Genomic DNA, 13,535 nt, shown 5'->3' on the forward strand with positions numbered 1-13,535 from the left:
AATTCAGATCCATAAATGATCCATCCATCCATCTGAAAGACAAGAGATCAAAGTAGAATTCAGATCCATAAATGATCCATCCATCCATCTGAAAGACAAGAGATCAAAGTAGAATTCAGATCCATAAATGATCCATCCATCCATCTGAAAGACAAGAGATCAAAGTAGAATTCAGATCCATAAACGATCCATCCATCCATCTGAAAAACAAGAGATCAAAGTAGAATTCAGATCCATAAAAGATTCATCCATCCATCTGAAAAACAAGAGATCAAAGTAAAATTCAGATCCATAAAAGATTCAACCATCCATCTGAAAAACAAGAGATCAAAGTAGTATTCAGATCCATAAAAGATTCATCCATCCATCTGAAAAACAAGAGATCAAAGTAGAATTCAGATCCATAAAAGATTCAACCATCCATCTGAAAAACAAGAGATCAAAGTAGAATTCAGATCCATAAAAGATTCATCCATCCATCTGAAAGACAAGAGATCAAAGTAGAATTCAGATCCATAAAAGATTCATCCATCCATCTGAAAGACAAGAGATCAAAGTAGAATTCAGATCCATAAAAGATTCAACCATCCATCTGAAAGACAAGAGATCAAAGTAGAATTCAGATCCATAAACGATCCATCCATCCATCTGAAAGACAAGAGATCAAAGTAGAATTCAGATCCATAAAAGATTCATCCATCCATCTGAAAAACAAGAGATCAAAGTAGAATTCAGATCCGTAAATGATTCATCCATCCATCTGAAAAACAAGAGATCAAAGTAGAATTAAGATCTATAAATGATTCATCCATCCATCTGAAAAACAAGAGATCAAAGTAGAATTCAGATCCATAAAAGATTCATCCATCCGAAAGACAAGAGATCAAAGTAGAATTCAGATCCATAAAAGATGCATCCATCCATCTGAAAAACAAGAGATCAAAGTAGAATTCAGATCCATAAAAGATTCATCCATCCATCTGAAAAACAAGAGATCAAAGTAGAATTCAGATCCATAAAAGATTCATCCATCCATCTGAAAAACAAGAGATCAAAGTAGAATTCAGATCCATAAAAGATTCATCCATCCATCTGAAAAACAAGAGATCAAAGTAGTATTCAGATCCATAAAAGATTCATCCATCCATCTGAAAAACAAGAGATCAAAGTAGTATTCAGATCCATAAAAGATGCATCCATCCATCTGAAAAACAAGAGATCAAAGTAGTATTCAGATCCATAAAAGATTCATCCATCCATCTGAAAAACAAGAGATCAAAGTAGAATTCAGATCCATAAAAGATGCATCCATCCATCTGAATAACAAGAGATCAAAGTAGAATTCAGATCTATAAATGATTCATCCATCCATCTGAAAAACAAGAGATCAAAGTAGAATTCAGATCTACAAATGATTCATCCATCCATCTGAAATATTTCAGATTTGAATTTTCAGTTATTTTTAGTACATAAATGATCTGTTTTCATTCTTATTTTGAATATTTGATTTTGGAGTGGATGGAATATTGTTAGAAAATATTGGGGAAATGGAAGCCCAAACTACTAGTTCAGAGAATACATCTTACTTGTTGAGACACTTCTTCAAAAAGTAAATAAAGGTTAAATAATACAATAGAAATACTTACTTTTTCTCTGCTTTCTGCCATTTTAAGACCACATTGAACAATCTGTTGAAGGGATCAAGTGAGGTGGAGATTTCATCAACATCAGGATAGGTTGTTACAGGATATTTAAATAATGCCTCTTCCTACAAACAAATCATCATTTCAAAATCAGATTTTCTATCAAATTCAGTTCAAATTGACTTTCCACCAGACTTGATGGGCCTTAAATTGATCAGAAATCACCATAATCCAGTACATCAACTCTTGTGGCCAGATTTTTTATACCAACTGATATTTTCAGAAGCTATGGTTATCATGGAAAACTAAAAAATGGCAACTTTTAAGAAATAAAAAATTAGTATAGTAGAAAAATTTACCTTGTTTATCCAGGCAATGTGTTCACTTAATTCTAGTAATTTTTTCTGTACAATACGAACGTCTGAGACGTACTGCTGCATGTGATCCAGTTCACCACAGTCGTTAAATTCTATCACACGCTGTCTTAGTTTCTCCAGCTCCAACATCACTTTCTCTCGTTTCTCTAACAGAGCCTTCTCACTCTTCTGTTTAGACTGGTCTACCAACTACAATACATCAAATATAATACAGTTTATCATCTTAGGATTGTTATATAATAAGGCTGTAAGATAGTTAAAGATCTTGATTTCAAATTTAATTTGAGTAGTTTTGAGTCTAACTTTGCTGTTCCTTTCATGCTAGAGATAGGAAGTTTTACATCCTGGACATTAGAGAAATAACGTAAGTACGGCAGTATGCTTTCAATGATGATATATAGCTTTTATTCCTACTTTTTCTTCATCTTATTTTAGAAAGGAGTTTAACATTCTACTGTTCTGTACCATATTGTACAAAATAAAATTAAACATTTATAAACTTTATAAATTCAATAAGACTTTTGTGGAGATGCCAGAACAGTCAAATGGAAATAGAAGCCATAAATAGGCTAAAAATCCTCTTTTGAATCCATGAAAATAAAACAGTATACTTACATCATCATTCTGATCAAAGACTGGATTGATACGACTCGGCCATGTTAAAACTTCACAGTTTAACTCAATATCTTCTTGCTCGAACATAAATACATCGATAAGATAGGCCAAACGATCCTTCGATTCCTAGAGAATTAAACAGGGGAGATAATATTAATATAAACACATCAATAAGATAGGCCAAACGATCCTTAGATTCCTAGAGAATTAAACAGGGGAGGTAATATTAATATAAACACATCAATAAGATAGGCCAAATGATCCTTAGATCTTAGAGTTCATAAGGTTAAATTTCATCGTCATAAATTAAATGCAATTTCTCTCTAAAAGATTTGACTGGACCACATACCTTAATCCTTTCATTGAGTTTAATCATTCCCAGAGTTCTAGCTTGTCCCACGAACGTTAACATCTCCATCAGCTCTTCACTGGTTTCTGGTTCTTTCAGGGCTCTCTCCATCAGTTCCTTGAATTCTTTACATATACTGAAATGAAGAGAATTGAAATGAAATTGAGGCATTAATTTAGAGGGATATTTTGCCAGGATAGTGGTACCTTTCTGCTAAGAAATCATGGATCTTTAATGTGAACAGCCATGTTCTTGTCCAATCAGAAGAAATCGGCTCTCACCCCCTAATACTAATAATAAAATCTCTTATTTTATTTTCAAATCATCAACAGACTGGATATTAACGCCTACCTTTCATTTTCACTTCTATGATCAGCTGAAACTCGACTCAACAATTCGTCTGCTAGACCTCGGGCAGCTTTGGCCAGACCAATCTTCAAATCTTCACAATTCAATCTAATCATATCAAAATGTTCAATACTCGGTAGACCCATTATTTCTGTTGCTAGGTTACGGAATCTTTCAATATACTGGAAAAATAAAATAGAAATATCAAACACTACTTGCATAAAACTTTGAAAAAATTTGTCACTGCAATACAACAACCAATAACAGTTCTTAATTCTGGTACTTCATGCTTGTTACCATGTATGTAACATCTTAATATTGATAACCAATCCTTGTTTATTTCTGATAATCAGCCCCAAGTCAGGAAACCTTTCTGTTGGCCAACCCATAGGTTCCAAGTGTTAAACTTGACGTAAGTTTACCTCTGTATATTCATCAAAAGAATGCTCCTGTTCCATGTAGGCATGGATTTCTTTTAAAGCTTCACCATTTATAATATAGTCATATCTATCAACTGTAATAAACAAACATTGTTTAATATTATCAAATTCCAGAATCAAAGTTTAAAAAGTGTTGCACATAGCTAAATTTAACACCTTTTTGTCTAGTTAAGCAACATCTTACACTCCAATATCTCTGAAAAGATCAAAATATAGGTGAAATAGAACTCAATCAGCTGGTAACACAAACATTAACACAAACATATTCCTTTTAAAAAAAATGAAAATGAATGGAGTTTTACATCCAACTTTTCTGTACCTTGTGGGCTAATGAAGACGTGCGACGCCCGGTTTATTGTCCCATCCGAACGACTATCCGAGGGTTTTATCTCGAATGATGTAGTCCTTATGATCTGCATCACTGACAGGGAATCAGAAGGAATCATTTCAACTGATGTTTGGATCCATCACAAGAGATCATTAAATTTGCTTACCAAATGATTGTAAATGCTGTAAAGGCGCCTCAAAATAATAGGCAACTCTCTCTTTAATCCTGACAATGGCTGAGTCTAGAATATGTTTAGCTACTGATACATCGGTATGGCTGACGCTACTACCTCCTGATAACCATGATGATATAGTAGGAACCGACTGCATGGTCTTAGTAATACGATTGACCACGTATAATATTGTCTCTTCCAGTTCCTCCGATGGTGGATAAAACTGCATCTTGTTCTCATCAAACGTGAGCTCCATTTTTAAAATAGGAAGTTTTAATCGATTGTCTTCTTCAAATAAATCAACAAATGTATCAATAGTTCTAACTAATAATTCTTTTAACTGAAAAAAAGACAAACAAAATTACTAGATATGTGAAGTCTTGGATTTTAAATGAAATAAAATGGAATTCGACATCCTGCTTTTCTACTGTTTAAGCTAATGAAGACTGGCAATGTCATACAGTTACAGTGGTGTTTTAGATTGCTGAACTTGTCAATCCTTGCTCTAACAGTCACTATTGGAGTGAACTTCAAGTTATCAAACAGTAGAGTCAAGCTAAAGATATCTGCACACATCTAGGTAACGATAACATCTAGGTAATGATAAACAGTCTGTCTTGTTTCACTGTAATATTTAATAGTTTAAAATCTAGAGGTACCTGATTAGAGACTAGGGTAGCTATACTACTGTAGAATGATTCTAGTTTATCTCCAGTTACATTACGGAAATTATCACGATTAGCAAATATATTGATAATCTTTGGATACCAGCTGCAAATAAATACAAGTTATTTTTACATGCTTATATTCACTCACTACTAATCATTGACACACCAACAGTTTAAAATCATGCTAGTAAATACAATATAACTGCTGAAGTAAGCGTAATGGCTTAAGAGCCAGCAGAAATCTGCCCAGCATCTGGGTAGCAGAGACAATAGTTCAAAGATAGTATAACACTATATATCATAACTGTAGAATTCTATATAGATAGTATAACTGCTGAAGTATGCCTCACTGCCCGGACAGTGTCAGGGAAGCATGACAGTATCAACAAAAAATCGTGCAACTTTCCATTTGCAGAATATATAAATAATATAACTATAAGTACCTATTGAGTAATTTTTCCTCTGATCTTTCTAAATCTAACGTAACATCATTCTTTAATCTCTCAAAATCAATAGCACCATTAACTCTGATAGTATTTTAATATTCAAATAAACATAATGTTAGCGCTAAGTCATGTCATATCATTCAGTAAATAAATGAAGGGGAAAAAAACACATTACTAAACATGGTAAAATCAAAACAAATATATTCCTGCGACTGTCTTATTCTGCTCTGGGGGTTAAGCAATAGATAAATCTATATTATTAGGACACGTTAGGTTCTTTTATTAGCTTTTGTACACAATAGACCATTCTATTCACATGGAGGCTGTCATTACACCGCTCACTAGGTCATGTGACTTCCTAACTAGAATTTATCATAGGAATACTAAAAGTTGAGACGTCTGGTGAAATAAAGTGTCTTCTTGTCTTACCTATATTGTGAACAATCTACGAGAACCATACTGCCGGGTGTATTTTGACACATTCTTAACACTTCCTGCATAGTGGGGTGGAGTAGATATAAGTTATTACGAATTATCTCCCTTGATGTAAGGAATGAATGATGCCATGGTCTTGAATAATCTAAACCACTGAAATAGAAAGTAAAACAGTATAAAACAAAGGGAGATAAATTTCAAAAAAGGAGACAGTTGAGACATATCTCTTTACTCTAAAGGTAGACAAAATCAGACCTGAACTAAAAGAACAGATTACTTTCAGTCTACAGTATTTTGTGTATGCATCCCTTATTTTAACAGATGGCTTAGGTTTCTTATTATGAAAATAACATAGGTCCCAAAATATATTGCCCATGCTATATGAAATCAAACTTAGCTTTAACAGCCAGTAGCCAATTTTTATTCTTGTTCTCATGACTCTTTCACATTGACAATGGGATATAAGGTTTTCCAAAATCTTTAACAGGGTCCAGTTTACAAATTATAAACAGTACTTACGTAGGTTCTTGTGGTGGTGGACCAGCTACATCATTCTCTAAACCTTTTACTTCAGGTTTTACTAACACATGTTGTACTGAAATATAATTGTAATACAGTATTATACACATTTCCACCTGTTCAGTTACAACAATGGCAAAACCATGCAGTGTGCAATAAGAAAATTTTGCAAGGAAAGTGGCATTAGCCTCCTCTTTTTGATTTTTACCTGTTGAGTTAAACAGAGCGGGCAACACCATATAGTGTGCAATTTAAATTAAGTTTTATTATCATTTACCTGATTGGGTTTATGAAAATGCAATTAAGGAAATTTTGCCAGGACTGCAGCATTAGCCTACTCTTTTCTGATTTCAAAATGTCAATAGATCTTAAATATGAACAGCCTGTAGCACACAGGGCCTTGGTTTATAGTCTCAACCAAACATCTAGCCGTTGTTAAAGTAAGCAATCTTACCCATGGATTTTTTCATACTAGTCAAATAATCCTGTCTAATTTCAGAAAACAGATCTTGAAGATGTTCCTTCAGATATTTTCCCTTCATTAAATGATCTGGTATCATTCTGGTGATATGTCTATCCCATTCTTTCTGCATTGGTGTGACAGGTCCACTCTCTACACACTGTTTTAAATATCGATAGTTTAACTGGAAATAAGAGAAAATTCTTTGTATCATATATTTAGTTGGGAAATAGAAGCAGTGAAAAATTATCCGTCATTAATGAATTAATTGGTATCTCCAAACTATTTTTGAAATACATTTGATTTTAATAAGTACTAGCTGTGGATTACATGATCTTGGTTCTGGAATATTTGAGCAAACTGTGCATTTTTTAATCTTTACACACAGGATTGTGATATTTGTCAGATTTCCTCTCGAGGCCAAAGAAGTAGGAATGGGTTCCTTGGTTATTCTAAAAAGTTTCTGACAACACCATGGCCATTATGAATTTTGAACATTTACAACAGACTGATTAAAACTAAATACTATTCATCCTAGAACAATCTAGCCACGTGCAATGTCAATATACTAAATTATTCAGCGACTTTAAGATAAACTAGTTTACTAATTAAACCTTAAATAATTTATACTCTTAGACAGTTTCAATATATATATTCTACTTAGTTCTTAAAATCTTCATCTTTCACTTCATCTAATACTTTCTTCATTAGGCTCTTCTTGTATTATTGAAGTTTGTAAATGCAGTGATTTGATAAGAGCCCTCGACATGAAGGTTGTTAACATCATGATTTAAGGTTTACAGATTTTCTGATTGGGCCATATTCAAGCAAATCACTGCATTTAAAAACTTATTTAATACATGAAAAGGGTCTAATGAATTCAAGGTGATAGACGTGTGAAGTTAGTCTGATATTTTGACCCATGTTAGGTCACCAGAGGAAAGCACGGTCCAGCTCCCCATTTCTCAAAATATCACACGATGAAAAACGTCATAACTATGTAGTTATACATGAGAATTAGCACACTTATGACAAAAATTGATTGTCAGAACGAGAGAAACAGGGGCCTGGTACTAGAAATCTACTACTATAACAGAGATTAGTACATAGAGAGCTAGAGAGAGATAGTTAGTAGGCTATTTTCACCAAAGGTTATAAAAGTACTGGCCCAGGCACTAAAGACGTATAACTACAGCTAAGATAGTGATTAGTAAGCTTATATAATTATAAGGGAGAGTTAGTCATCAGAGCTTAATCTGGAACTTCCAACTTTAAAGTCCTGAAAGCAGTGGCCTAGGTATAAGAAACATATTTCAACCATTTAAGCGCTGGCCAAGGTACTAATAATGTACTACTAAACACATTGTGGTCTGAAAGCATAAAAGCACTGGCCCAGGAAGTAGAAATGAACTACATAGCTAAGAAACAGTGATTAGTATACGAAAGACAATTACTCCAGAGAGGATAGTCTGCTATTTTGACCACTAAAGCACTGCCCAAGGCACTATTAATAAGTGATATACATATCGTAACATGGGGCAATGGGATAAAAATTAACATTTTATCTCCAAATTTTCTATATATATTCATTTATAACTTTATAACTGTGATATTTGGTAATATAGTTGATAGAAGTGGTCACTGTCTTATAAATAGTTTCTATATATATTAATTTATAACTTTATAACTGTGATATTTGGTAATATAGTTGATAGAAGTGGTTAGTGTCTACTGTCTTATAAATAGTTTCTATATATATTAATTTATAACTTTATAACTGTGATATTTGGTAATATAGTTGATAGAAGTGGTTAGTGGTCACTGTCTTATAAATAGTTTCTATATATATTACTTTATATCTTTATAACTGTGATATTTGGTAATATAGTTGATAGAAGTGGTCACTGTCTTATAAATAGTTTCTATATATATTAATTTATAACTTTATAACTGTGATATTTGGTAATATAGTTGATAGAAGTGGTTAGTGTCTACTGTTTTATAAAAAGTTTCTAACTATTTCAGTGAAAAAAATTGTGATATCATAAACCAACTTATAACAATCCCCACTTTTTATGGAATAAAAGATATAGCCAAGTATCAATGCATGTGTATCGCAGCATGTCGTATCACAATACATTGGTTCACCGATATATCGTACCAGCACTGCTTTTAATGTACTACATAGCTAAGGTATAGCGATTAGTAAAATTATATAAGAGAGAGTTAGTCTGCTATTTCCACCTTTAAAGTCCTGAAACCACTGGCCCAGGCATTAGAAACATACTACTATAGCTAAAATATAGTGATTAGTATAGGAAAGACAGTTAGTCGCGAGAAGTTATTAGATCTTCTATGGCTATTGTGACCTAAGGTCATGAAAGCACTGGTACTGGCATTAAAGCGTACTACTACAACTAAGATATTCCAGTGATTAGTAAAGGAGTCGAGTCTGGAGATGTTAGTCGGCCCTTGATAGCACTATAAATAGACTACGAAGCTGAAATTCAGTGATTAGTATACAAGAGAGAGAGTTAGTTTTCAGAGGTTAGTCCGCAATTTATTTAACCTTTGATCTTGACTTACCCTTGTGGATCTGTCATTACTCATCATCTATAGAAATAATAAGATATAAAATAATAAAATAAGACTGTTTATGGTTATCTTAATCCTTATGAAAGGGGTTTAAGAAAAGTTTCCCACTGTATAACCATCTCAAAATGATAAGTTGGTATTTTAATTGACTGATGAAGACAAGCGATTAGGGGTACAATGCCAGACTCTTCTTGAGGAGTGGCACCAACTTGCCAGTTCATTGTCTGATATCCTGGAATCTAACTGTTTTGATAAAAGGCATTGTTTTTCTTTTATCTCTTCAGACACTGCCAAGAAATTTCACATTAACACAAATATTGATCAAATTTAGAAACAAACAAATTTTATAAGTTAATCAGAAAAGAAGTTAGAAGACATCTTTTAATATTAATAATTTAGTCACTCTTAAAAAGTGTTTTCTTACTTCTTTTATTATACCACAACATAGAGTGATACACCATTACTTTCAAACTTAATCTCAAACTCTTAGTAACAAACAAACTTCAAACTTGTGTATTATATTTTTATATTAATATTGATAATAAAAACTGGTTAATCAAACAGGGTTGTTATTGTTTACAAACTGGTTAATAGGTGGATATCAACATCATTAATATTAGTGAAAATTTCAGTCATGCTGTCTGTTTGAAAGTCCTTAATAATAAAATATACCAAATAAACAACATCAGCTGGCTATGTGGAATCTCTAACAGGATGTTCAGTTGACAAACTTCAGCACAGAGTGACATAAGTTGTCTTGTCGAGTGAACATGTCCTAGCTATACATTTCATAGAGGAGTTCAGGTTCAATATAAAGTTTTTGGACTAGGGCAGTTGTGTTATTATCTGCTATACAAGATGAGAAATGAAATGAACAGAGTTTTACGTCCTTTTCTACATACAGATGAGAGATAACTTAATCTCAATGACCAATTTTGTCACTTGTAAGCTTATACACCCTAAAAGTGACCAAAACTAGAATTGCCACAAGTTTAATTTCCACTTGCATGATATCGGGATGTCGGTTGCAAATTCTGAAGAGTGCTACAGAAAGCTGAAATTGAGCTCATCGTCTGGTGAAGTAAATATTTAGACCACTGTCTTTGATGCATTCCATAACTGTTGAACAGTGTTTGTTATAATGGTTTTTATTATGAGGGTAAAAACAAAATTAGTATATCAGTAAGCATCAAACAACTCAACAACATTCACTGATCTTAAACTAAATAATATACTCTACCATGTTATTGAATGGGTTCTATTTTAAAAAATATAAAAAATTACAAAATAAAAAAATCAGAACTGGGTATTCTGTTTTATAATTTTTGATTGTTGGTTGTGATTTCCAATATTATAAACTTACATAGGGTATGAAATGAAAATCAAAATAGAAATAGTATTCTCTTTTCTAAAATAAGTTTAAAAAATGATAATGGTACAAAATGAAATTCAGAAATAACTCAATTCACAAATATAAAATAACATCAAATAAATTTTATTATATAAGCTTAAAAAATAAAATACAATCTCTCACCTCCACAGGATATTTAGGACTAGCAGGTCTATCTAGAACTTTTCCTGGTTTACCTTTATCTTTAGTATCCATCATAGCTTTTAAAGCATTGTCTTGTCTACAACATAGTTAAATTAGAGAGACATTTTTGGGGTTGATTTGAGTCTTGAATATATGTAAATAGTCTTCAGAAATACTAGAAATGTATGAAAATAGAATTTATATTCATGTTTCTATAGATGTTATTCTTTATATATATGGCAGTGTCTCAAAAAAAGATGAGTCATATTTTAAACGTTCAAACACATTTAATGGATTTTGGTGATTTTAGAACCATAAAAATCAGAATGGTAGAAATTGAAGCTTTAAGTTTATTGAGCTTAATTTCATGATTAATTCAAAATTCCAATTTTGATAAAAACTTACAAAATCTGCATTAATAATTCTTGTTTATGATTGGCTAATCTAAACGTCATCAATTTACTATTAGCATACGGATCTTCTTTTGATGTGATAGGTTTTTTAATTGGTGGAAGTCTGGGGTAGCCATCAGGCCCGATACCTCCAATCTTTGTTCTGTCAGGTAACAAGGCTTTATCAGTTGTTCCCCCTGATTCCCGCGACGGGGGATAATTCTTATTGACTGATGCCATCTGAAAATTGAAAAAAAAAAAAAACAATTAGTTTTAGGATCAAAAGATTTGTTGGTCCGTGATCCATTTTGAAGCACAATGAGTGAAAGTCCTTTTTGCATTTACATCATAAAAATCTGTAAAATTCTTTTCAATCTAGATCTAATCTCATTAGTTTCAACAGATCAAGGCTAAACCAGTTTGTGTGTGGACAGAGACATATCCAGAAAATACCTGAGTTCGGGGGAGATTTGTATGAGGCGAGGCCCAAACAAAGGGCTAAAGCCCCTAGAGGCTGGGGGATCGAGGGCTGCCAGAGGCCTGAGCTTAATTTTCACTTTTACAGGCCTGAGGGGAGGGCCCAATCCCTACTAAATGCATTAGTTACTACTATTATGTGTGGTATGCCAGTTTAAAAAGGCAGATCTATTTCACCAACCTACTCCCTTGGCTATATTTTACTGTTCTCACCTTGTTTGTAAACCTAGATCTGATGCATGCAGCCTATCACTAGATCTATATGGTATGGCAATTTGTAGTTAAAACTTTTTTTGAGTTTTTTTTTTTAAGATCTCCACAACAACGCATAAACAAATGAAATAACACAAAAAAGTAGAAGATCCTACTTTCAAAATTATCAATCTTACTTTTTTTCTTGGACTTTTTCTGTTCTAATGTCTTCAAATTAACATGGCGAATGAAAAATAAGAATATCAACAAAAACTCTTCTCCCTCTCGAGTTTGTTGTCATGTTTGGCGTCCATGACAGAAAATGGCCGATGTTTTCTATAAGCAAATTTGATTGGTTGTTTATTTTTATCTAGCCAATCACGAAATACGTTAAATCCGGCTAAGGCAGTCTTCCTTAGCAACTATTCTATAATCACAGTTGTTTTGTAATGGCTGTCTCAGGTGTTTGATAATCGAGTTTTCAAGGTTTTACGGCGTAAGTAAATGTGTTTGTAGGTAATTAATTTATTTAAAAATAACGAAATTTAAAACATGAAATAAGATATTTTCTCCGGATAGTGTTGATTTATAAGAATTAGATTTATAAGATGGTCAAATATCTCTTTTTAGTATTTTACTTAGATTTTCAGTGTCACTTCGTTCTGTCAGTTCTGGCACTTGCTAGTGCTAGGGTAATAATGGAATCAGTTGAACTCTGAGACATTAAACATTATTAGCTGATTAGGTCTTACTAAGCCTATGCATGCCCAGTTACCTACATTTGGGATTAAAACTATTCTAGCTCTGTAAAATCATCTAAGAATAGGGCTATTTCCCAATAGCCAAAAGGCCTAATACTTTTTTCACCGCCTGACATTACATTGTCATTGGTCTGTGTTCCTCAGTAGTAGGACTCTTTAAGAGTTGATATTGCAGTAGGGCTATACAAAATGATTGGCCAAACAGTAGTAGGTTTACAGCTATTGAGAAGTTAGGGTTAGCAGAGGTCTCAGTGAGATATGAGATCCATACTTATAGCAGATATTAATACGATTTAATGTTTTGTGTTTAGATTAAAACATCAAAACCATCATGGCTGACCAAGAGGTGAAACCTGTAGTTGAACCGGAAACTGCCCCACAGCATCCTGAAGGTGAAACAGCCCCACAACAATCTGAAGGTGAAACTGCCCCACAGCAGCCTGAAGGTGAAACAGCCCCACAACAATCTGAATGTGAAACTGCCCCACAGCAGCCTGAAGGTGAAACAGCCCCACAACAATCTGAAGGTGAAACTGCCCCACAGCAGCCTGAAGGTGAAACAGCCCCACAACAATCTGAAGGTGAAACTGCCCCACAGCAGCCTGGAGGGAATGAAGAGCAGCCAACAGAACAAACAGAAAAGCCACAGGAAAGTGAATCTGCACCAGAGAAGCCAGCAGAAGATGCAACCGTAGCAGGAGATAAACAGCCAGACCAACTTGAACAACCATCTGAAACAAAAGATGCAGAAAATGTAGAGACTGAAAATAAGGAAGCCGCTCCA

At 33.4% G+C, this 13,535-nt stretch overlaps 1 protein-coding gene across 1 annotated transcript in view; it reads right to left on the reverse strand.

Moving 5' to 3' along the window:
- Positions 1-7,014, reverse strand: part of LOTGIDRAFT_225521 (hypothetical protein) — a gene marked incomplete at its 5' end in the record, with an annotated part of 43,011 nt that extends 35,997 nt beyond the window's left edge. The window contains 13 exons of the mRNA XM_009050021.1: positions 42-88; positions 1,647-1,768; positions 2,003-2,209; positions 2,636-2,761; positions 2,985-3,120; positions 3,336-3,514; positions 3,755-3,846; positions 4,267-4,612; positions 4,932-5,043; positions 5,384-5,467; positions 5,816-5,974; positions 6,341-6,416; positions 6,795-7,014. Of these exons, the coding sequence (XP_009048269.1) occupies positions 42-88; positions 1,647-1,768; positions 2,003-2,209; positions 2,636-2,761; positions 2,985-3,120; positions 3,336-3,514; positions 3,755-3,846; positions 4,267-4,612; positions 4,932-5,043; positions 5,384-5,467; positions 5,816-5,974; positions 6,341-6,416; positions 6,795-7,014 (1,906 nt within the window). The remainder of the gene's footprint in view (positions 1-41; positions 89-1,646; positions 1,769-2,002; positions 2,210-2,635; positions 2,762-2,984; positions 3,121-3,335; positions 3,515-3,754; positions 3,847-4,266; positions 4,613-4,931; positions 5,044-5,383; positions 5,468-5,815; positions 5,975-6,340; positions 6,417-6,794) is intronic.
- Between the last annotated feature and the right edge of the window lie 6,521 nt (positions 7,015-13,535).

This window comes from Lottia gigantea (assembly GCF_000327385.1).
Source record: "Lottia gigantea unplaced genomic scaffold LOTGIsca_143, whole genome shotgun sequence".
NCBI lineage: Eukaryota > Metazoa > Mollusca > Gastropoda > Lottiidae > Lottia > Lottia gigantea.